The 22132-nt window shown below is 45.5% G+C and overlaps 1 protein-coding gene across 5 annotated transcripts in view; it reads left to right on the top strand.

Annotated features, from left to right (window-relative positions):
• Positions 1-22132, top strand: part of PACSIN2 (protein kinase C and casein kinase substrate in neurons 2) — a 112884-nt gene that overhangs the window by 66333 nt on the left and 24419 nt on the right. For 4 of the 5 annotated variants that reach the window (XM_087814958.1, XM_016210240.2, XM_016210241.2 and 1 more), the window contains one exon: positions 18609-18745. In XM_087814958.1, coding sequence (XP_087671084.1) covers positions 18686-18745 — 60 coding nt within the window. In that variant the 5' untranslated portion in view covers positions 18609-18685. Of the gene's footprint in view, positions 1-16928; positions 17572-18608; positions 18746-22132 lie in introns of those variants that run through there. The other variant, XM_016210242.2, reaches the window with a different exon arrangement.

Raw genomic sequence — 22132 nt, 5'->3', positions numbered from 1 at the left:
CTCTGTTTAAGTGGCATTAGCTCTTAGAACTGTCAGCTCAGATCCAGCATTTAGCAGGATGCTTTTGTTTTACTCTATGCAGTGTGGATAAGAGGTGATAAGGGAGTGAGCTGGGAAAAGTCTGCTGGGCAGGAATAAGCAGACCTCTTACCTGATTGTCTCACTCTGAAGCTACTAAGTGGAAGACTGAACTTTCTGGAGATAGGGTCCAGGGCTGCTCGATTGGGGAGGAGTAGCCTTTCGGGCTCCATGTCTGCGCAGCTGGCCCCAGACAGCACGGCGCCCCTAGGGTGCTGGACGTTCCTGCTTCTTAGAGCTACATGGGTTCGGTGGAAAGGGCTTAGGGCCTCCATCCCTACTTGGGCCTTGGGCAAGTCCAGGTCAGGGAGAACTGAGTTCAGTGGGAAACGCAGGGCTCTAGACTAGGCAAGGAGGTGTAGCCACTGAACAGGGTGGCGAGGGTGGAAAGTAACAGCATTGGATGTGTTGGTTTACATGCCTGACTCCTTGTACAGAACCCTTCTTTGAGGCCAGGGACCATGTATACATATTTAGGACGCTGGTGGCCTCTGAGCACATGCTTGTTAAATGGTGTCGGGGATGGACATTGTGATGGGATAGAAGTTGAGAGAATGAGAATCTTGGGGATCTCTTCTCCACGTGGTAGTGGGTGTCTGCAGCAGGCTTCCAGATCTTGTGCTTTTTGAAGGAGCTGCTGGTCAGTCACCTGTGTTTCCACAAGCCACATGTGTTTGAGTTTTCCTGTCATGAGCCCCTTCCTGGGTTTCCCTTTGTCTGTGTGGACAATGCTTTCCCTGCTCAACGCCACTGTGTACTTGGGTGACTCTCCTGGGCTTTTGATAACAAACCAAATTGAAATCTCCGTGATTATGGATCTTGAATAATTTATGTTGCAAAAGATGAAAAGTTAGCCTTCACAAAGTAAATTTTAAGGGGTCCCCTAAGTACCATTACCTTGTTGAAACTGTTCAACTGGCAGAAGAGCTTTTTTGCAAACAAGTTTTCCTGATGCTCTGACTCTAAGCAGAATTGTAGGTGAGGATGCAGTGTGTCCAAAATAAGCCTCTGGGCATGAGGAAGAGTGGCCGTTTGTGCAGGAGAGTAATCATTGTCATGGGAAGAGGAAAGAAGAGATACAGTGAGTGAGTAGGTAGGGCAGGGGAAGGGGAACAGGGAGGAGGCATGTTCTAGACTGACGAGGGCGCCCAGGACTCGGAGTGTTCCTGAGAAATCCATTCCCTGGCTTTATTTCTTCCTTCAGCAGCTGTCACTGAGCAGCTCTAGGTACTACGATAGGCACCAGGGTCCCCCTAAGAGCTACCAACTTCATTGGGAAATAATGGCACCATAGAGGAACTGTAAGGGGACAGTGGTAGGCAGAGGGTCACTGGCATGGTGGGGGGTAGGGGAGGCTCCTCAGAGGAGGTGACATTTAAACTGGGCCTTGCAGGATGGGTAGGAGTTGATGAGGAGGGGCAATCTCTGGCAGTGGTGCGTGGCATGTGTGGTTGTTCAGGGCCTGGCAGGAGGCTGAGGCCAGCTGGACAGGCAGGGCAGGCCAGAGTGGGGCCCCAGGGCTGAGACTGTGGGTTTGTTCCATGTGCAGGCCCAAGAGGGCCTTCTCTGTAGCTGCCACATTAAAAGATGTGTAAGTATAGTTAGAGGACATACAGTGGAGACAGGGTCCAGGGTGGAGGTGGGGCATACACGCAAGGGGAGAAAGGGAAAAGGTGGTCACGTGCCTACAAAATGCCTTAAAGGCTGCACGTTAATGACAGATGTGCTGCGGTGCTTGACCACCCTGACTGCGTTGAGAATGCAGTCAGTGTGGGACACTCCGGGGCCTCAGTTATGCTTTTGAATTCAGTTGGGCTTTTATCAAAAAAACAATTCTTGTTGCATGAATGTAGGTTTCCATACTCTCATCAAACTCTAAAACATATAAGGTCTTATTCATACCAAGTTGCTGGTAAAATTAGAGAAAATTTTCAAAGCTTCTTTCACTTCTTTTCACTTTCTTTGTCTCACGTTTCTCCGATGGGGAAAAAGCCTGGGAGACCATCAAAGAACTGGCTGTACTCGTATTTGAGGAGAACATGTGAGTCATTGTAGCTTTTTGCTGGTATTTTAGTATCCGGTTTATTTTTAAACAGTTCTGTGCAACCGGAGTTTCTTCCATGGTTTCTGTTACCATGGCTTCATAATATTTCCTCAGATCTGCTTATTCATACTTTCACACACTCCAGCACCCATTTACAGTTCCTTAGAGTCAGAGTATCTTATTGCGGATATCTAAGACTTTGTCTCCAGCTGCAATAGCATTTTCTCCAAAGTGCACTGTCTCCAAAAATTAGTTGATTTTCCCACTATAAATGCTGGGAAGAGAGAGCATTTGGTTCTGTGAAGGACATATGCGGTGAGTGGGGTGGTGGGGGCCACTATTGGGGCACCCCTCAGAAGTCTTAGCAGGAGCCAGTGTCGTCTGTGTGGAGCCACTTCCCCTTTAGATACCACAGTTGAGGGGACAGGATGGGCAGGCTGCCACATTTGCTTGGGAAGTGCTGGCATTAGACGATTTGGTCTAGACACCCACAGACTCTGGGTTCTTGGTTCTTGTCAAGTATGCCCATGTATTTATTCTCTCACTTTTATTTATTTGTTCATTTATTTTGGGGCCTGACTGAGGCTTCCACTTTGGGAAGATCTCTCGTTTCAAGAACCTGCAGTGAAGAGAAGCAGTGCTGGTTCTGGCGGTCACTGGTGAAGTTTGCCTCACACTTTCTTCCTGGCACTTGGGTTTCTCAAGAAGATGCTTTCCTGCCTTTCATTGCTTTGAGAAATGTGTGTGTCTTAAAGGATTGTTCACGATTTAAAGAAAGCTCCAGAGCAATAAGAAATCGTAGAGCTAGTTTGTTTCCAGCCTCTTGAAGTCTTTTTGGTCTCTTCCACATTTCAGAGGTAATCGGGTTTTCCTCTGGCACACAAAGGTCGTATCAGACTAAGTCCTGCGGGGACTCATCCTGGCCAAACATTTTCAAATTCCACTATAAATATAAATATAAATGCTGACTCAGTGACAGAGCAGTTCCTAGTACTTGAGAATTTAAAGCATGGTATAACTGATTGGACCTTTTGTCTCCTAACACAGTTGTGTCCTCTGATTCAGAGGGGACCCCTTTTTGATCAATAAAAACAAAAAACACATGTGGCCCTGGGTGCTCTAGAAGTTGCTCAAGAGGCTCCAGGTGGGAAGGCCTTCTGACTGAGTGGCTGCATAAGCTGGTAGTTGCAGAAGGTTTGACTTTTTAAGAATCACTGAAAAATTATTTTTGCTCTCATCTGAGTAGTATTTTTTTTCTTCCTGGGTAATCCAGGAGATGTCAGTATTCGGCTTCTAAATACAATTGCTAACAACACTTTAAACCATTGCTTTTCTTTGGCACCATTTCACTTGTAAAGATCCCAGCATGTGTGTCTGTCAATTTCAACAAGTTAGGGAGGACCTATTATGGGTGAGACACTCCAATGGAATTTATCTTCTAGAAGGGGGAGCAAACTGTACACGGGTAAAAAATCCAGGTAGCTATATATGTTTTAAAGAAGTATACAAAGAGAATAGAAAGTAGTAGGGTTGAGGTGGAGGGTGGGAGGTGGAACTGGATACAAGAGGATGGTCAGGGAGACTCCTTTGAGGACCTCTGGGCCGAGGGCCAAGTGCTGTCAGGGAGCTGGCCAGGCACTTACCTCAGAGAAGAGCATTCCAGGGAGTGAGAACAGCATGTGCAAAGGCTCTGAGGCAGGAACAAGCCTAGTGTGTTCAAGAAACAGTGGGGGGCCCTAGCTGGTCTGGCTCAGTGGTTAGGGCATTGGCCCTCAGACTCTAGGGTTCTGGGTTCAATTCTGGCCAAGGGCACATCCCTCGGTTGCAGGCTTGATCCCTGGCCCTGGTCGAGGCGTGTGCAGGAGGCAGCCAATAGATATCTCTCACATCGATGTGGCTTTCTCTTTCTCTCTCCCCGTTCCACTCTCTCTGAAAAGCAATGGGGGGAAAAAAATTCTCAGGTGAGGATTAGAAAAAGAGAGAGAAACAGTGTGGGAAGCATTGTAGTTGAAGCAAGTCAGGGCCAGCCAGAGAGGGAGATTGGAAGGGGGCAGATGGGCCAGGTCACGGTGGGACTTGCAGCAAAGGGCAGGGGTCAGGGTTGGAGCAGGTAAGTGACACGGTTTAAGTATTGTAAAAAGTTGCCCTACACAGACCAGAAATTGGAAGTGAGGGTGGATTTTCTGTTCTACCTAACATTGGGATTTTTTTGGAAAACAAACTTTTGTTTTCATTTTAGCTTTGAAATTTTAGTTATTAATACCACCTGCATCCCTGGTGATTTGGGATTCTGTGAAGTTTTCTGGGCTCTTTTGAAAGAGAGGTATTGTATGTGTAAGTCCACTGGTTATTAATAACAATAATAACAAAATGATCTCTGCATGTTCTGAGAGTTAAAATTATAACTATTCATAGTGTGTAACATAGTTCTCAGCCTAGCCAGCAGCTGACAAGTTATGAGAAATTCATCAAGTTTAAACCACATGGGGATTTCTGTGTAGAAATGTGGTACCAGTTCCCCTTTCTTCCTCACTGTTCCTGTTTTAGGGTGGACACCAGCCCTACTTTGTAGCCCTCTGAATCCTGGGTGGTCTTGTCGACACTGGCCTGTGCCCCTCTCTGACCCCATTTTCCCACCCCTCCCTAAGGGTTCTTCTTTCTGGGATGCCCTGCACCCCTCTACACTTTCCATTTGCTCCTCAGGAGTCAGTTTGGTGTCCCTGGCTGGGAAGCTGCCCCTGCTGGATGTCCCACTCCAGGCTTTCTCAGCACCCAGGTGGACAAAGTACCGCTGAGAAAGAACCTCAAGGGATCATTTGTGGGCTTCAGAGATAATCCTTCTTCTGCCCACTCTTTGAAGGCAGGATTAAGCCATTTGCAGCTCACTGAACTTCCAGTATTGTCACCATGCCTGACCTCCCAACAACCATTAGGAGGGGTATTCAGAGAAGCCCTGGGACCCAGGGTCAGAGTGCCTGTGATGGTGCATGAGGCTGTGATTACTGACAGTCATGCTTCCTTTTATTCTTTTTGTAAAATGCACATGTTAATTGCTGCCGACTTTCCTTTTAAGCCTTGGGATTTGTATGTACAGGATTTGTACCCCAGGCAACATCCTATGTCACCAACACTGAACGTAATTTCTGTGGTGAGGACGTCCTCCCAGGGTGGCTGTGAGGCTCAGATCTCATAAAGGAGGAAAGCACCTTGTAGCCATGAAGGTCACTGTAAATGCGCAATGCTTATAATTACTTGGCTCTAATCCACTCAGTTCTACCATAATCTCTTGCCAGTTGGAGGCTCTTTTAAAACATTTTAAACTCAGAGAAATCTAAGAGTTTGTTTAATCCCACACTTTTATTTTCAAGTAAAGGTAGCAGGATGCTGAAAAGATGCCCAAGATCTGACAACTATTTAATGGCAAATTTGGGACGAGTCTTCCAAATTTTGGCCCTGAGAGCCCTTTGTTAGAGTAAAACATAACCTCTGAATCATCAAAAATTAAAGTTTGTTCGATGTAGCCTCACTGATTTTGTTTGTTTGGGGTGCGCAAACATCTGTGTATTTTTCTTTAAAAATTAGCATTCCCGGCAGGGTATACCCAGTGACTCCCTAAACCAGACTGATTACCACCATTCTTGTCTCTTAGGGGAATTAATTGTGTTTGGACAATCACACCATCCCAGGAAGTTTAAAAGACACTGACCCATGGGAATAAGTAGTGTGAAGGTTAGGGTTGAATGGGTTGAGTCTGAGTACTCCAAAAACTTACACATTAAAGGAATTGTACATTTAAAAAATTATAAATGTTTAGTCACTTGAAGTTTCCTAAAAAAAGCAAAACAGCCCACCTGGTTTCTGTGCCGGCCAAGGAAGAAAGTAGAAACTGTGGTGCGGCGCTCTATCTCCACTGCAGCAGCAGCCCCCCTTTTCATGGCCTCGCTCTCTTCTTTTCCCTTTCTGTCTGTTTCCTACGTGTAGTCTCACAGGTGCTGTTTCACCTCCTGAAACACTCTCATTTATCACGTGAAACAGATAGGATCCCCAAAGGCAGCAGCATTTTTCTGCCTATGTGTTTTGGGGGTCATTTTTTTCTCCCACACCTGTCGGGGCGTATTTGCATCCTTTCTCATGGGTATGTGACCTGCATCTTAAATGCAGAGTGAGGATGCCAGATTGAAATCTTGCTTCTTAAACTATCTGAGAGGTTCATGAACTGTCTTTAGAATGCGTGTTCCCTAGAGCCCGCATTCTAACAGGACAGAAAGTAACAGGACAGAAAGTGGGAAACTGTGTGAGCCAGGATATGGCTGTGACTGCGAAAGACCCGGACCCCTGAGGTCTGACCGTGAGAGCCCAGTGCAGTCGTGATGTTTTGCAGCTATTAGGAGTGACAGGAGGATGGACAGCCAAAGTGGGAAATGCTTATGCAGTTGGAAAAAGCAGACCACAGATGGCTTGTTTGCTGTGAAGATGGACTGGAGATGGCTGAAGAAAGGGCCAAGTAATGAGAACGCAGGTTGGTGGAACAGCCTGGCCGTGAGGAGCCCTCCTTGGTTTTGACAGCCCTGTTTGACCCAAAAGAGCAGACATTTGGACTTAAAACTGTCACGGGATGAAAGAGCGAAAGTGAGGGAGCCGGGTGTCACACCAGAGTGGGAACCGCCTGCTTTAGAGCTGACGCTGTGCTGAACCCAAAGTGTTGCTGTGTTGCAGTGTTTGCTACTGTGGAGTAGCTTCTCTGGGTTGGTCTGCTTAGAAAAATTTGGGGTTTTTTTCACTGTCCCCAACATGATCTTTTTTCCTGCAAGAGGAAGAGGGTGGCTCTGTAGTGTTGACTAGAATTGGATGTGCTTTCCACTCTTTTTCTAACTGATGTTCAGGAGTCTGAACCATATTTTTTTCAGTGAAATGGCAATGTCCTAATAGAGTTCCTCAAAGTCCCCTTCTCTCACCAGCTCCTCCTTCAGTTTGCAGAAGGTCGTTCTGTGCCACCAAGTGCTTGGGAATCACTGAGGGGGCAGCCGTTAAAACCTGGCACTGTGCACTGGCTGGTGTGGCTCAGGTGGTTGAGTGTCCTCCTGTGCACTGAAAGGTGGTGGATTTGATTCCACAGTCAGGGCAACCAATCGATATTCTCTCTCTCTTTCTCTCTCTTTTTCTCTCTCTTCCCCTCTCTCTAAAATCAATAAGCATATCCTCAGGTGAAGATTAGAAAAACCAAACGAAGCCCGAGCACCTGAAACTAATACAAAATTATACTGACTGTAAACTGTAATGGAAAGAAAAACGAGGAAACAATCATCAGGAAAAACAAAACAGAACAAGAAATCAAGCCCTTTGCAGCGTGCAAGCTGTTTGCCGTTGTTAGATAAATGCACAACTGATTTTCCAGAGATACCAGTCACTTGATTTGCTGATCCCTATCTCTTCCTTTGAGGAATGTTCACTTTTCCAGATGAAATCACTGGAAACAAAATAGGCTGTGCCAGATATTTGAGCCAGTACAAAAAGTGTTCCTGCTTTGCTAATGGTGCACAGCAGTGTATTACCTCAGGCCTTGCTCCCTGAGCACCCGGCATGTGGGAGGGGCTCAAGGCTGGAGAGAAGCCGGAGACCCGTCCTTTCTCAGGAGCACTGACGGAACAGCCCGGGCTGAGGCTGGAGGCAGAGCGGACCCAGGAGCCTGTGGGCACCAGCGGTGATCAGGCCGTGGGGCTGAGAGGCAGAGGGGCTTCCTTTGTGGCTGGTGACAGAAAGCTGGGGCCTGAGCTACACATCCCCCTCCATAGTTGCTGAACCCATTTGTAATTTAGTTTAACGTGTGCAGTGGTGTTTATAAAAGAATTCTAACCACTAGAGTTAATACATCTTCACATAAATGCTCCAGTTATTTTCATCTGTGGAATTTAGTCTGTATAAATAAAAACTACCCAGACTCTTTGGTTCAGCTTTTCTCATCCTGAATTCATCCAGGTCTTTACTGAGTGGCTGCTACAGGTCAGACACCAGGTGTGGCAACTAGAGCAGTGAACCCCACAGATAACACCTCCTACCCTCCCAGAGCTGTGTTCCAGCAAGGGGGCAGTCAGTGAACAGCACAGTTAAGTAAACGATGTAGCTTGTTAGGAAGGAAGTGCTTTGGAGAGAGAGCAAAGGAGAAGGGGTCTGGAAGTGCCGAGGGATGGGGGCTGGGTTGGAGAAAACCTACCTGAGTCAGGTTTGATACAGGCCTGAGTGACAAGAGGAAGCCTGCCTCCTGCTGTGGGCTCCCTGGAGGAAGACCATTCCAGGGAGCAGAAGAGCAAGTGTGGCTATGCCTGGCAGTGCCACCCCCAGCAGAAGTCTCATGGCTGGAGCTGGGGCAGTGGGGAGAGTGGCAGCTGGAATGAGGGCTGAGTAGTAGGTAGCTGGTGGGGTGAGCAGGGTGGGCTGCACTCTGCGTGAGCACTCTGGGGCTTTTGCTCTGCTTAAGAAGGGATGTGGTCTGACATGTTTCAGAGGGTCATTGTTGAGAATAGATGGAAGGGACAGGGAAGCTGGGACAGCTGTTAGGAGATGACTGCCGACATGCAGGAGAGAGGCGATGGTGGATCGTACATCTCTGCCAGGTAGAGCTGGTGGGTTTGTGGCTGGCAGTCCGTGAAGTACATGTGGGCAGATGTTCTGTCTTGAAGCTGTGGTGTGGTCATGCAGTGCAGAGGGACCCTCCATTTCAGTACAGGCCATTAATGAAACAAAGTGGGGTCTTTTTTTTTACTAGTTTTTGTATTCTAAAAAATATTGCATGCCTATAGTAAAAATTTTCCGATAGTTGAGAAAGATATGAGGTGAAATGCCCAAGTCCCCTCTGTACCCCCACAGCACTCCCCAGACAAGTGTGAGACCCCACTGTGCTGCTGGATGAAATATTCAAGCCTCAAGTGCTTACAAGATATGCTGTTGAAAACCAAGCACACGTACGCATCCTCATTTCATACTTGGCCTCATGTGTTGTTACTGGGACTGTACGTGCATTGACAGGCTTTCGTAGGTCCTAATTGTTTTGTAATAATACCAGTGGGGTCAGACTGTATCTTCTGTGCTATAGCCCACTGTTTTCACCTGATGAGTGGGAACATCTTCTCATGTCTGCACAGTCCTGCCCACCCCTCCTCTGTTGCTGTATTCCTCTCCACAGGTTGACCAGCAGTTTTCATTCTTATTCTTGATGGGACAGGGAGGTGGTTTTCAGTGTTTATATTTTGTTACCTCCATGATTACCTACATTTAACTCTTGGATGAGTTTATCTGTGGCATAAAGTTTTAGAAGAAATAGTTGGGTCAAAGGCTCTAGGTGTTTTCTTTTGTTAAATCTGTCACACATTGAGAAGCCTGTAACAATGCATCAGGGCAAGTATGAAATGAGGGTGCAAGCATGTGCTTGGTTTTCAACAGCATATCTTCTTTTTCATTTTAATCCTCACTAGAGGATACATTTATTGATCTTAGAGAGAGAGGAGGGCAGAGAGAGAGAAACATCGATGTGAGAGAGAAACATCTATTTCCTGTACATGCCCTGACCAGGGATCAAACCTGCAACCTGGGTATGTGTTCCAACCAGAAATTGAACCCCCAACCAACTGAGCCACCTGGCCAGGCCAACAGCATATCTTATCAGTACTTGAGGCTTAAATTTTTCATCTAGTAGCACAGATAAAAGAATCTGAGTTACCAAGCATCTTATCCGTGATGCCAGGTCATTTCCCCCAGGAGTCTTCAGAGCCGCCTCAGGACAGGCCCAGCACTCCTCTGGGGCGTTTGCTGTTGCCCCCCATGCCCACTGCCATCCACCTGGTGTCCACGAGCCCCTCCCTCTTGTTCTCCCACCATCTCATGTCAGCCCCAGATGGTCAGGGACCGTGTCCATCTTGTTAGTGACTTAGAAGAATATCCAGCACATAGTAAGTACTCAAACGTGTTTGTAGAGTGAATGGGCAAATGTGTCCTTGCTTAAGGAATGATCCTCCCCTCCCCTCATTTCTCAGCTAGTGAAGAACTTCCCACCCTACTATAGTCAGTAATATTACAATAGCTGTATGATGCCAGGTCGGTACTAGACTTATCAGGATAACTTCATAAGTTATATAAATGTCTAACCACTATGCTGTACACCTGAAATTAATATGAAATTGAATATCAACTGTAATTGAAAATAAAAAGCCTTTCAACTTGTTAAAAATTAAATAAATAAAAGTAATGGTGCTGGAGGGGCCGGGATTTTCCACCCTGGATAATTAATTTGAAGAAACAAACCTTAGGTGGAGTGTGTGCTCACTCGAGGCCTGCAGGACAGCACAGAACCAGGCCAATGTTTTCCTTCCGAGCTCCTTCTGTGGTGACAGAGCTAGAGAGGGCTTTCTCCTGAGACTGACTCTCAGGGGACGTGAACAACATGGTGCCTTCACTCAGAATGTCCTTGCTTTGTGGTAATAGCCTTTTGGCCCAATGACCTTTTCTGCTTTTTAATTTTTTGGAATAAATTAAGGGCATTAAGCGGAAGCTAGTTATACTTATGTAATTTGTACCTTTTGTTTATCTGACACCTGTTATCAGGCCCAGAGGGCAGGAAGGAGGCTATGCCACTCCCAGCCTGGGCCAAGGGCACCCTCAGCAACCTCCATTAACCTCCGTCTCAGAGTCATTTTAGGAGTGGCTCTGACTCACCAGTGTTTATATATGTCAGTGGCAGAAGTCTTTGGAATCCCAAGAGCTGGAACTGGGCCCCCTACCTCAGTCATTCCTGGATTCCTGGATTCCTGGCTTCTTGATGAGTACTCCTTAGAATGTGAATTCAGCAGACATCAATGGAGGCCCTGCAGTGTGCCAGGATACACATGGAGGACTGCAGATGTGTTTTCAGGAGTGGCGGGAGGGAGGTGATGATTTATACATCTTTACCCTTCAATTGTCTTGCTCTCAAGTGTCAAGCTTGCTGCTTCTGCACCTCTGACAGGCAGACAAGGTTCAGGCAGAAGCACATTGTCCCTGTCCCTCAGGCAACTGAATTTAAGGTCTCTGAGGGGGACCAGCATGTGCAGGAACAGTCTCCAACAGGAACATTCACTTATGTGTAGCGTTTGTTTAGAGTTAATGGAACTCATTCAGCATTGTATCTGAGTAGTGGTATTGTTTCTCTGGGAAGAAACAACCAGTCAGCTACTGGGTGGTGGACAGTCTGAAATATACTAAAGAAATGCCAGACTCTGTACCGTCCTCCGAAAGAACAGTACTGACTCACCTGTCTGCCACTCTTTTGCAAAGTTCTTTCACATCCCTTATCACCCCTGAGCCACTTCATAGCTCAGGAGGTAGGGAGTGTTGGTGATGACCTTGCCCTATGGAGGAGGACAGGACTCTTAGGATGGATGACTGAGTCCACAGGGGTGGAGCTGAGACTTGTTTTCCACTCACTGCCAGTCTTCCCAGGAACTTCATCTTCCTGTGGAGAAGCACCTAGTTAATTATTAAATGCACATTTATGGTTTGACTTTGATAACTACTCAGGAACATTCTGTACCATTTGGCAGCACAGACCAGCTTGCTCCGCAGAATGTCTGCAGCCTTGGTGGTAGGTAGGGTTGGCCCAAACCCTAGCAGAGTGAAGGGATCAGGACCAGGAAGTTCACCCAGCCAGATCTCCTTTTGAAGGTTCTCTGTTGCCCTCAGAAGCCTCAGTTTCCCCACCTTTAGCTCAGTGGGTACCAAAACCAGGTTCACATTTATGCATGAAAAATATTCTGAGTAATATTCCCTAACAGACCAGGGCCATTGGGGATGTTTGTACAACGATATTAATAAGATATCCCTGAGAATCCAACCCCTTCTCTGAGGGAGAGGGCTCCCAGGTCCTGCTGGAGTTGGGCAGCATGGAGCCAGATGTCTGGGTTGAGTCCTGGCATAGCATTTATGAGCTGTGGGCTCTTGATTTGAATCATTGCACTTAGTCGCCTCCCTGTAAAATGTGGACAATAATAATACATTTTTACAGGATTTTTAAGGAACAAAAATAATGTATTTAAAGCTCATCTAGACCCCCTATTGGTGATAAGAGGTGCTGGTACATGAAGGTTGCTCTGACATTGGTTTATTCCTACTCTGGGCTCGGGCAGAGCAGCAGAACCAGGTGTAGTTGGAGCAGGTGTTCTTGATTTGACACAAACGCGGCCAACTTCAGCCAAGAACCTTCTTTGGGGGACACCATTCGATCATTAGATGATTGTTGAATACCTGTGTGGTACCACTAGGCAGCTCTTTTAGTTCCTGCCTTGGTTTCCCTTGTGGGATTGCTCATGGTTCCTGGGTGTAGCCTGGTCTACAGCTGGTTCCCATTTGGTTTCCACACTCAAGTGAGTGCCCATACACAAGAATAGAGTGCCAATGTTTGGACTTCAGGGGCATTCAATCAAGAAGCTCATGTCCTATGCCCTCTCCTCTTACCTGAGAGTTATTTGTCTGCCGCTCTAGGACCCCTGGTCACATGTACCTACCTCACCCCACCCCCTACTTCAAAGAGGGAATGAGTGATGTCTGGAAACAGCTATGAGGGAGGAACGTGCATTGTGTTGTCTTTGGGTGATAGGACCATGGATAATCCATCCTTCTTCCTGTTCTTTCTTTCTCTGCCAAACTCTCTTTGACTTCTCCATGGAAAACAGGTTATTTTTGTTTTTCTAGGTTACAAATACATTAAAAAATAGAATGCCCAATTTTGTACATTAAGACCCCTTAACATTGGATATTGCCATTTGTCTTGCCTTATGTAAATACATAGAGCAGGCATTCTGAGGTTTTATTTTGATAGTCAAGCATTTTCATATCAACTTCACTTTAGGTACAGTAATAAAAGAGCAAAGAATATTTTTTCCTGTTTGTATTCTACAAAGTTAACATTTGGGATTTTCCTAATTCCTACTAATCTAGTCCAGATGAGTTGTTTTTCATTTTTATTTAGAAGAATTTGAGGTCTAGCCCATGGTCTGTCTGTATTCCCAGCACCGTCTCAGTTCTGGAAACTTAGATCTTTAATGAATGAGGCTTACCAAGTGTAGCTGATAATGGCAGGGCTTCCTCTCTTTCTAGTTTTTGTTGACATAAGACCATTGTGTCCCTGAGTCACATGATGTTTTGTGGACTCTTTCCTTCCAGCCCCTTCCTGACCATCTCTGAGCCCAACTTTGGCTGGTGTGACTCAGAGGTCTTGTGGCCCAGGAATAGTGGTTGATCATTGAGTCAATGGTGCCAGTCAAATCCTGGCCATAAGTGAACAAATCTAACTGTACATTGTGGAGAACATTTTTTTCTTTGAGCCTTGAAGGCTGACAGCTGATTCTGTTACTTTTGTAAAATCACCAACCATGGATTTCCAGGGACAGATGAGATTTCTTGGCCTCCCTTTGACGTACCTTGACCCCCCCCCCATCCTTAGAGATAGGAATCCCCTTTCCTATGCACTTAAGCAGAGCCCATCTCCCTGTAAGTCTCTTTCTAACTTTTCCCATGCCCTGTTCATGAAAGGATTCATTCTTGCTCTCTTGATATTTTCACAGCATTTTATTCATTATACCTATAAACTTCTTTAATTATCTGCAATATAGTATAATAGGAAAAACATGAATTTTAGAACCACAGAACCTGGTTTTGATTTTGATTTTTTTAAAAATATATCTTTATTGATTTCAGAGAGAGAGGAAGGGAGAGGGGAGAGAGATAGAAACACCAATGATGAGAGAATCACTGATGGGGAGCCTCCTGCATGCTCCCCACTGGGGATCAAGTCCACAACCTGGGCATGTGCCCTGACCGGGAATCAAACCACGATCTCCTGGGTCCTAGGCCGATGCTCAACCGCTGAGCCACGCCCGGCCGGGCTGATTCTTGATTTCACCATTTATCACCATTTATAATCTTAAGCAAGTTACTTGATCTTCAGTTTTTCATCTGTGAAAAGGAAATAAAAATACCTTCCTTATAGGACTGTTAATGAAAAATAAATGAGATTGTGGAATACAGCTAAAATTATGCTCTGAGGGAAATTTACAGCTTTAAGTTCATATGTTAGAAAAGCCGAAAGGCTGAAAATTAATGAACTAAGCTTTCATTTCCAAAAGTTAGAAAAAGAAAAATTGAAGCCAAAGATGGTAGAAGAAAGGAAATAAAAAGGGAAGAAATCAAGGGAAAAGAAAACAAATATTCAATAGACAGCTAAAATAAACAAGCAAACAAAGCTAAAAGTTTATTCTTTGAAAAAGAATAAAAATTAGTAAACCTCTGATGAGACTGATCAAGAAAAAGGCACAAAAAAACTAATGTTGAGAATGGAAAGGGAGATATTACTGTAGATCCTTCAGTCTTTAAATCGGTCATGAGGATAATATGACAATTTTATGCCAATAAATTTGGAGGGGGAAATGAGCTGGATTCCCTAGAAAACTACATTTTGCAAAATCAACACACAAAAAGAAAATATATCAATAGTCTTTTACTTTTAACTAGAATTTGTGACTAAAACTGCTCAAAGAAAACTCCAGGTCCAGATGACTTCATTGACAAATTCTGCCAAATGTTTAAGGGAAAATAAAGCCAGTCTTACACAAATACCCATTTGCAATAAAAGCTCTTAGTAGACTTGTAGTAGAAGGAAACTTTTTTAGACTAAAAAGTCATATTTTTAAAAATCCTGTAGCAAACATCATACTTAATGGTGAAATATTGAAAGCTTTGTCTTTGAGACCAGAAAGGATCTCTGCATTTTATTAGAAGTCCTCTCCAGTGCAATAAAGCAAGAAAAAGAAATAAAAGCCATAAGAATTGTAAAGGAAGAAATAAAACTTTGATTATTTGAATATGATGTGAATGTATGTGTAGAATGTCCAAATGAATTTATAGATAAATTATTAGATACAATAAGTGCAAAAAAGGGGAAATAAATAGTAAGGGCAAAGTTGTTGAATACATACATGGTGAGTATACAAAAATTGGTTGCTCTATATATTAGCAATAAACAGTAAAAGTGAAAAATTTAAAGATACAGTTTAATATCAAAAATATTATATACACTATCCAAAGGTATGCAAGGACTCTAGGCAAAAGACTCACTATGTGATCACTACTGAGAGAAATTTAAAGAAGGCCTGAATAAATGGAGTACATGTCATGGTTTAGGAGGTTCAGTATTATAAAGGTATCTGTTCTCTCAGAGTTGTCTGAGGATTCAGTGACATCTTAGTCAAAATCCCAGCAGAGCTGGCTGGTTGGTGAAACTGACAAGCAGATTTTAAGGTGTTCATGGGAAAGCAAAGGGCCAACCATAGCCAAGCCACTGTTGAAGAACAAAGTGGGAGGCCTTTCTCTGATAGATACCAAGTATTCTTATAAGACTGTGGCAATGAAGACAATGTAGTGTTGTCACAGGACAGACAGAGGATAGAATAGAGCCTAGATAAGGATCCACACATCTGTGGACAGAGCTGGCAGCGCAGGATGGGAGGAAACGGAAGTGCTTTTCAACAGTGGTGCTGGAACAGTTGGATAGCCACATGGGAAAAATGAAACTCGGCTCATCTGCCACTTACATACAAAAATCATTTCTGTGTGTGAAAGGTAAAAACTAACCAAAGCAAAACAAAGCTGCTTAAAAGATAATAAAGGTGAGTGACTATCTTATCACCTCAGCATAAGAAAAGACTTCTTAAACAGGACGTAAAAAGCACTAAGAATAGTAGAAAATGTCAAATTAGATTATATTAAAATTAAGAATATCTGTGCAGCAAAGGACACTATAAGGAATGAGAAGGTAAGACACAGAGCAGCAAGTATAATTTATGCAACACCTCAGTTAAGGAAATCAGATTAAAATGACGCTGTTACTGCTCACGTGCTGAGAGCAACAGACTGCCTATGAGGACAGGACCTGGGGCTTATAAAGGCCCAGCAGCCTGTTTTGTTTTTTGCATTTTATGTCTTAGAAGATTTGAGCTCAGCACTGAGCTGGTTATGGTCTGTGGTTATGAGAATGGCTGGCGTCATCCTGCCTTTAGTCAGATCTCAACTCCACTACTTGGGCAAGTGCCCTACCCTTTCTGTGCCTCAGTTTCCCTAGCTTTAATAAGGAGCATGATGCCAATAGGAGAAATTAGCAAGTTGCTTCTGGTGACTTGGGGAAGGAAAGCTGGTTTTTCCTTGTTGCCACTGGTCAGCTTGGAGCATACCTCATCTCTGATGCGTTCTGCGGCTCCAGGGTGTCTTGGTTTTGTTACTGGGCAGTTCATCTATTCTCAGTGATTCAGGTTTTTTCTCTTAGATTGACTGTATCTTTCTGTACTGAGCCTAGTGGCTCCTGGCACTTAGTAGATGCTTAATAAATCTGTGCAGAACTGATCTTCCATTAATGTCTAAACTGTGGCTGAACCCCGGCGGAAATGAATTCCCCTGCCCGAGCTTTTCAGGTGTCGAGCTGCTTCTTTGTCCAGAGCAGGTGCTCTGTCCTCTCTGTGACTGCTCCCTGGAGCTGGCCCTGCAGCCCAGCCAGCGGCTTGATTGGGCCACTTTAAGACTTGCCTGAGCCAAATGCCCAGGTATTTGCTGAGGAACCTAGAACAGAGACCAGCTCTGCCGGTGGAAGACTTTCTGCTGCTGCAGACATAGGCTGGGTGCTTCTAGGAGGGCCCTGGGTCAGAGCTGAGGATTCCACAGAAAAAGGGATGCTGTGAAACATGAGTGGCACGAGGGCCCAGCCAGAGTGGCCTGTTGGCCTTTGTGATAGACTCGTGGTTAATGACACTGCCCCTGTGCTGATGGAGTGGAGATTTAGCCAGCATGCTGTCAGGATCAGTGAGTGGGTAACACCCAAACGACTGCCCAGTTATACTTGGGTGCATTATAGCTTGTGGCTTTGAAGTGCCATAACCCATCCTTCACTTTGACTTTATTGGCCATGTGGTGCTGTGTTTACCTTTGGAAGCTCCGCCAGATTAAACCCTCTTAACCAGCAAGTAGATCTTAGGTTATAGGACACCTGATTTATTTAAATTGGAGGCATGATGTTTACCTTAGCAAACAGGCATTTGGTGTCAAATGCTGGTCTCCAACATTCATTACTTGGGTGACCGTGGGCAAGTTACTTAACTTCTCCAAGCATCCGTTTTCTCAACTGTAAAGTACAGACCAAAGTAATGATAGTAATAATTGCTATCTAATAATAATCACATTATTATTTACTATGTCCATAGCACTTACTATGGACCATGTATTCTAAGCCCCTGTATGTTTTGCCTCGTTTGACCCTCCCAGCAATTCTGATTTCCTTATTGTCTGTCTTTTACAGATAAAGCCATTGGGGCACAGAGAGGTCAGGTAATTGGCCCACTGTTGCCCAGCCAGTGCGTAACAGATTTGGGATTGGAGCCCAGGTAGCCTGATTTTAGAGCTTGTATTCCTTACTCCCGTTCTAGACTTGTCACAGGGAATCGTGAGGATTAGATGTGATAACATCAGGAAAAGTACCTAGAACAGAGTCTTGCACCTTGTAGATGTAACAGTGTAGGTCACTCTGCCGGCCCACCCCACCCTCTCCCTCTCGTCACTAAGCTGAGGCTTTGGACTCCTGACTCTGTGGTTAGGAGAGTTTGGGATCTCTGCTGTGTGATCTGAACACAGAGTAATGAAAAGGAGGGTGGAGTCTCATCGGCTGTGGACAGGTCATCCCATCACAGTCATCTGTGCTTCCAAAAGTACTTCAACATCTTCCCTCAGGCGGGGGAGCAGCTGCCCCTTGACCCTTGCTGGACTGAGAGCACTGCATCTGCACTCAGCAGTGGTCACTTGAGCTTGTTCATCTCCACTCTGTGTAGCTGACCCTCACACAGATGGAGTCCAAATAAACTGATCTGAGTTCAGGGCTTCAGTGGCTGAGATGAGTCAATCATGGGTGGGGGAGGACAATGCCCGACACAATCAGAATGTGCTAGAAACCCTGTGGGGAGTGCAGTGTCATATCAAAGGTGGGGTTATTTCCATTCACATTTAACCCAGTTCCTCGCCCTGCTGGGTGGCTAGGATAGGCTGGGACAGGGCAAGCCCAGAGATGCAAGGACTCTGCCCTCGTTTGCTGCTTTCCTCACATGTTCTGTTTCTCATTCTCCAAGGGATGAGCAGTAGGGTTTAGTGAGGGCATCCATCTGTTCATCTCAGAACACGAACTGTTCCAAAAGCTCTTCGAGCTCTTCAGCACAGGATGTTGTCGAGGTTTACTTGTTAATGTGAAATACACGTATATATAACACTCATATATGTCATGCCTGGAGTTTAGAGTTTATTAACTTTCTCCCAACTAAAGGAAACATTTTAGACTGTTTTGTATGCAGGCAGTGATGGAAATGGAAATTATAAATGGGGATGGCTTGCTTTTACCTTGGAATTTAAAAATCACAATGATTTGTTGTTATAGGTTTGTCTACGGATTTGGAGCATCTGCAGTTGACCTGAATTTAAGCAGCCTGTGCTGCTCCCTCACCCTTCGGAGAGATGTCTGTCACTTACGATGATTCCGTTGGAGTAGAAGTATCCAGCGACAGCTTCTGGGAGGTAATGCCCATGCTTTCTTCCCCATGATACAGAGACCAGGCCAAGACTTGTGTGTGTGTGTGTGTGTGTGTGTGTGTGTGTGAGAGAGAGAGAGAGAGAGAGAGAGAGAGAGAGAGAGAGAGAGTTGGGGTGGGGTGAGATGAACATACCCCCATGCTAGCCGGGCGTTTGTGGTCAGATCTGGGTGGCAACAGTTATGGTGGAGCTATCAGTGAAGGTGGTAAACTTGCTTGCTAGACAAGTCAGATGCCTAAATAGTTTAGAGGTGTTTTAGAGGTCTTGTCAGTTTGTCCATTCTCTGATCTTCCTTTTCATGTTCAGCCATGTGTGACTTGGAGAGAAATACACTCATCACTGGACTTAGCCTGAAAGGCAGTTTTGCTTTTGGGTTTTGTGTATAAAAACAGATGGTGATGTGACATCATGTTGGACAGTGCAGGCAAATGGCCAGAGGGTTAAACAAACTGCCCTGGAGCTTGGAGCATCTTCTTGTCTGTCTGAGCCCATGAGGAACTCCCTTCCTGATTAGATTATTTTGTGGGTTTTGGTAGCCACTCTGTGCTCTTCCTGAGCCTCACTTTTCCTGTCTGCTGGTTAAAGGGAAGTCCAAGTTTTGATCAAATTTTGTTCTCATGGCAAAACCCGTCTAACTTACCCAGCAGCTGTGGGCTTCATGGAAAGAGCACTGGGTTTGTAGTTGGAAAGATCTAGGTTCTGATGCCAGCTGTGCCCTTACGAGCTGTGTGACCTTGGACAAGTTTCTTGACTGATCTGAACCTTAAGGTTTCATCTGTAATGAGAGGATGATACTGGCCTTTGAGGGAGGCAGCCCAGATGAAGTAAGAATGCAGACACTGGATCCCACATAGATGCATTCCTGACACAGGATGCTCTAGGGTTGCAGAAGATGAGGATGATGCCCTAGATCTTACTGGTGACAAGCATGAAGGATTTTCATAAACTTAGAATAATCAGGTGTACAATTTTGTCTGATACCAATACCATCTGATACAGACTAATAGACAAGTGATCACAGGTGGCCAGGTTTAGAAAAGATAGACAAGGAACTCAAAGTTTTATCAACACTTCTCTTTCCTATGTATTGGGGAAAAAGTCATACTGACTTTTGGCCAAATACTTCATTTTATTAAAAGTATATGTTTATTGCCCGGCAAGTGTGGCTCAGTGGTAAGAGCATCGACCTGCAGACAGAAGGGTTCCAGGTTCTGTTCTCGGTCAAGGGCATGTATCTCGGTTGCAAGTTCAATCCCCCACCCTGGTCGGGGTGTGTGCAGGAGGTAACCAATCAATGTGTCTCTCTCACATCGATATTTCTCTCTCTCTCTCCCCCTCCTCCCTTCCACTCTCTAAAATGGAAAAAATATTCTCAGGTGAGGATTTAAAAAAAAAGTATTGTTTATTGAGCACCTACTGTGTGCTAGACCCTGTGAGGCTCCAACAAGGAATGTGACAGTTTGAGTCCCTACCCTCAATGGGCTGGCTCTGTGGGATCAGAGTAAATGAAAAGGCACAGAAGGTGCCGGTGCCCTCTGTCCCTGCCCCTTGGTTGGTAGCAGCCTTCCTGGTGGGTATCTGGGCCATAGCTCAAATTTCAGTAGCCAGAGAGGCACATTTTCCCAGGGGACATTTCATAGAAGATAGCAAGGATGATGGGCAGAGACAGAGTCATGAGCATGTCCCGGCCTCTGGGCAGCACCTGCTTCCTGGCATTGTCAGGTGCACTCTCACTGCATCAGGGAAGGCTGGTGGTGAAATTTGATGGAGCTGTTAGCGCTGGTGGTCACAGGGTGCAGTTTGGAGGTGCCTCTGAAATTCAAGACTGCCCCTCTGCCCTCATGCACACGTCTGGGTTCACGGGCAAGCAGACCCTGCTTGCCGGCCCCTAGGAAGGCAATGGGGCAGGTTCAGACACGTGCTTTGGAGCCAGGCTACCTGGGTTTGACTCCCAGGCTTGTCACTCACGTGTATGTGGCTTTGGGCAAGTTACTAATCTGTCTTTGCCTCAGTTTCCCAGTCTGTAAGATGGGGGTGATGATGGTGCCCACATTCTAGCATATGTGAGGGTTAAGGGAATGAGTGCATATAAAGTGGTGTAGGCTGTCGGAACAGGCACTGGCTGGGAGCCCTGTCCCTCTGCTGTGGAGATGCGGGTTTCAGCACACAGCATACCTGTTCTTGCAGGCTACACTTGGCATCATCCTTGTAATGACCCAGCTGATGACAGAAACTGCTCTGGAAAAATGAAGAAGCTAAACGTAGTGCCATTACAGAAGTCTGCAGCTGCTTGGTAAAGGAAAAAATGTAGGTGAAAGCTGCCAGTGTGTTATCAGCATATATTAACTCAAGTAGCTTTAACAAACCCTTGATTTAAGCTCTTAGGCTCCCTTCTAAATTCTTAGCTGCGATACTGTCAGGAGTCAAGCACATCTGCTTTTGTCTGAAGAAAGCGAAGACAAATGGGTCTTTGTTTAGGCGGGCTCTGCTCCTCTTGTGATGGGGTCCCTGGGATTACTTGTCTGCTTTTATATGGTAAGTCAGTGCCGCCACCCTCCTCCTGTGTGAAGGATGCCACTGAGTGGAGGAGCCGTTGCTCAGGCCTAGCCCACCCTGCTTCGCTCTGAGTGAGGTAGGTGCTGCTACCAGCTGTACATTTCCCTGAGCTTCCTGCAAGTTCCCTCTTTCCCATGGCGACTTCTCAATGGTGTGACTCGCAGGAGAGGGACAAATCTAAAGAAAGCCATGTGGTCTTGAAGAGGAAAAGTCTTTTTGCTGAATTTTACTCCTTTTTACCAGAAGGTACAAACTGGGGTGGGCCATTCCAGAACCGTCTTCTGTGTGCCTGCACAGGAGCAACATGTAGGAGTAAATGTAGGAGTGAATTGGAGAAAGGGTGAGGTTTAATGCTGGGTAATGACATGCCCTGGTCAGAAGGAGCTTACAAACAAATATTCGGAATTAAAATGTGCACACAAGCCTGCTGGTGTGGCTAAGTGGTTGATCACTGACCCATGATCCAAGAGGTTAGCAGTTCCATTCCTGGTCAGGGCACATGCCAGGGTTGCAGGCTCAATCCCCAGTAGAGAGTGTGCAGGAGGCAGCTGATTGATGTCTCTCATTGATGTTTTTCTCTCTCTATCCCCACTCCCTTCCGCTCTCTCTAAAATCAATAAAAACATATTTTTTGAAAAACGCACACAAATAACCGTAGTACTGGGTAGAAATCATTCGGTAAACATTTATAGCACAACTCCTCTGTGCCAGGTCCTATTCTAGGCCTTGCGGATAGAGCATGAATAAAACAGATGTAGTCAGTTTTAAATGGCCCAGATCAAATGCTGGGAGGATGCAGAAGAGGCCTCTGCTTCC

The sequence above is a fragment of the Miniopterus natalensis genome, chromosome 2, assembly GCF_054644295.1.
Source record: "Miniopterus natalensis isolate mMinNat1 chromosome 2, mMinNat1.hap1, whole genome shotgun sequence".
NCBI classification, from domain to species: domain Eukaryota; kingdom Metazoa; phylum Chordata; class Mammalia; order Chiroptera; family Miniopteridae; genus Miniopterus; species Miniopterus natalensis.
Note: the sequence above shows the minus strand (reverse complement) of the source record. Positions and strands in the feature narration are given on the sequence as shown.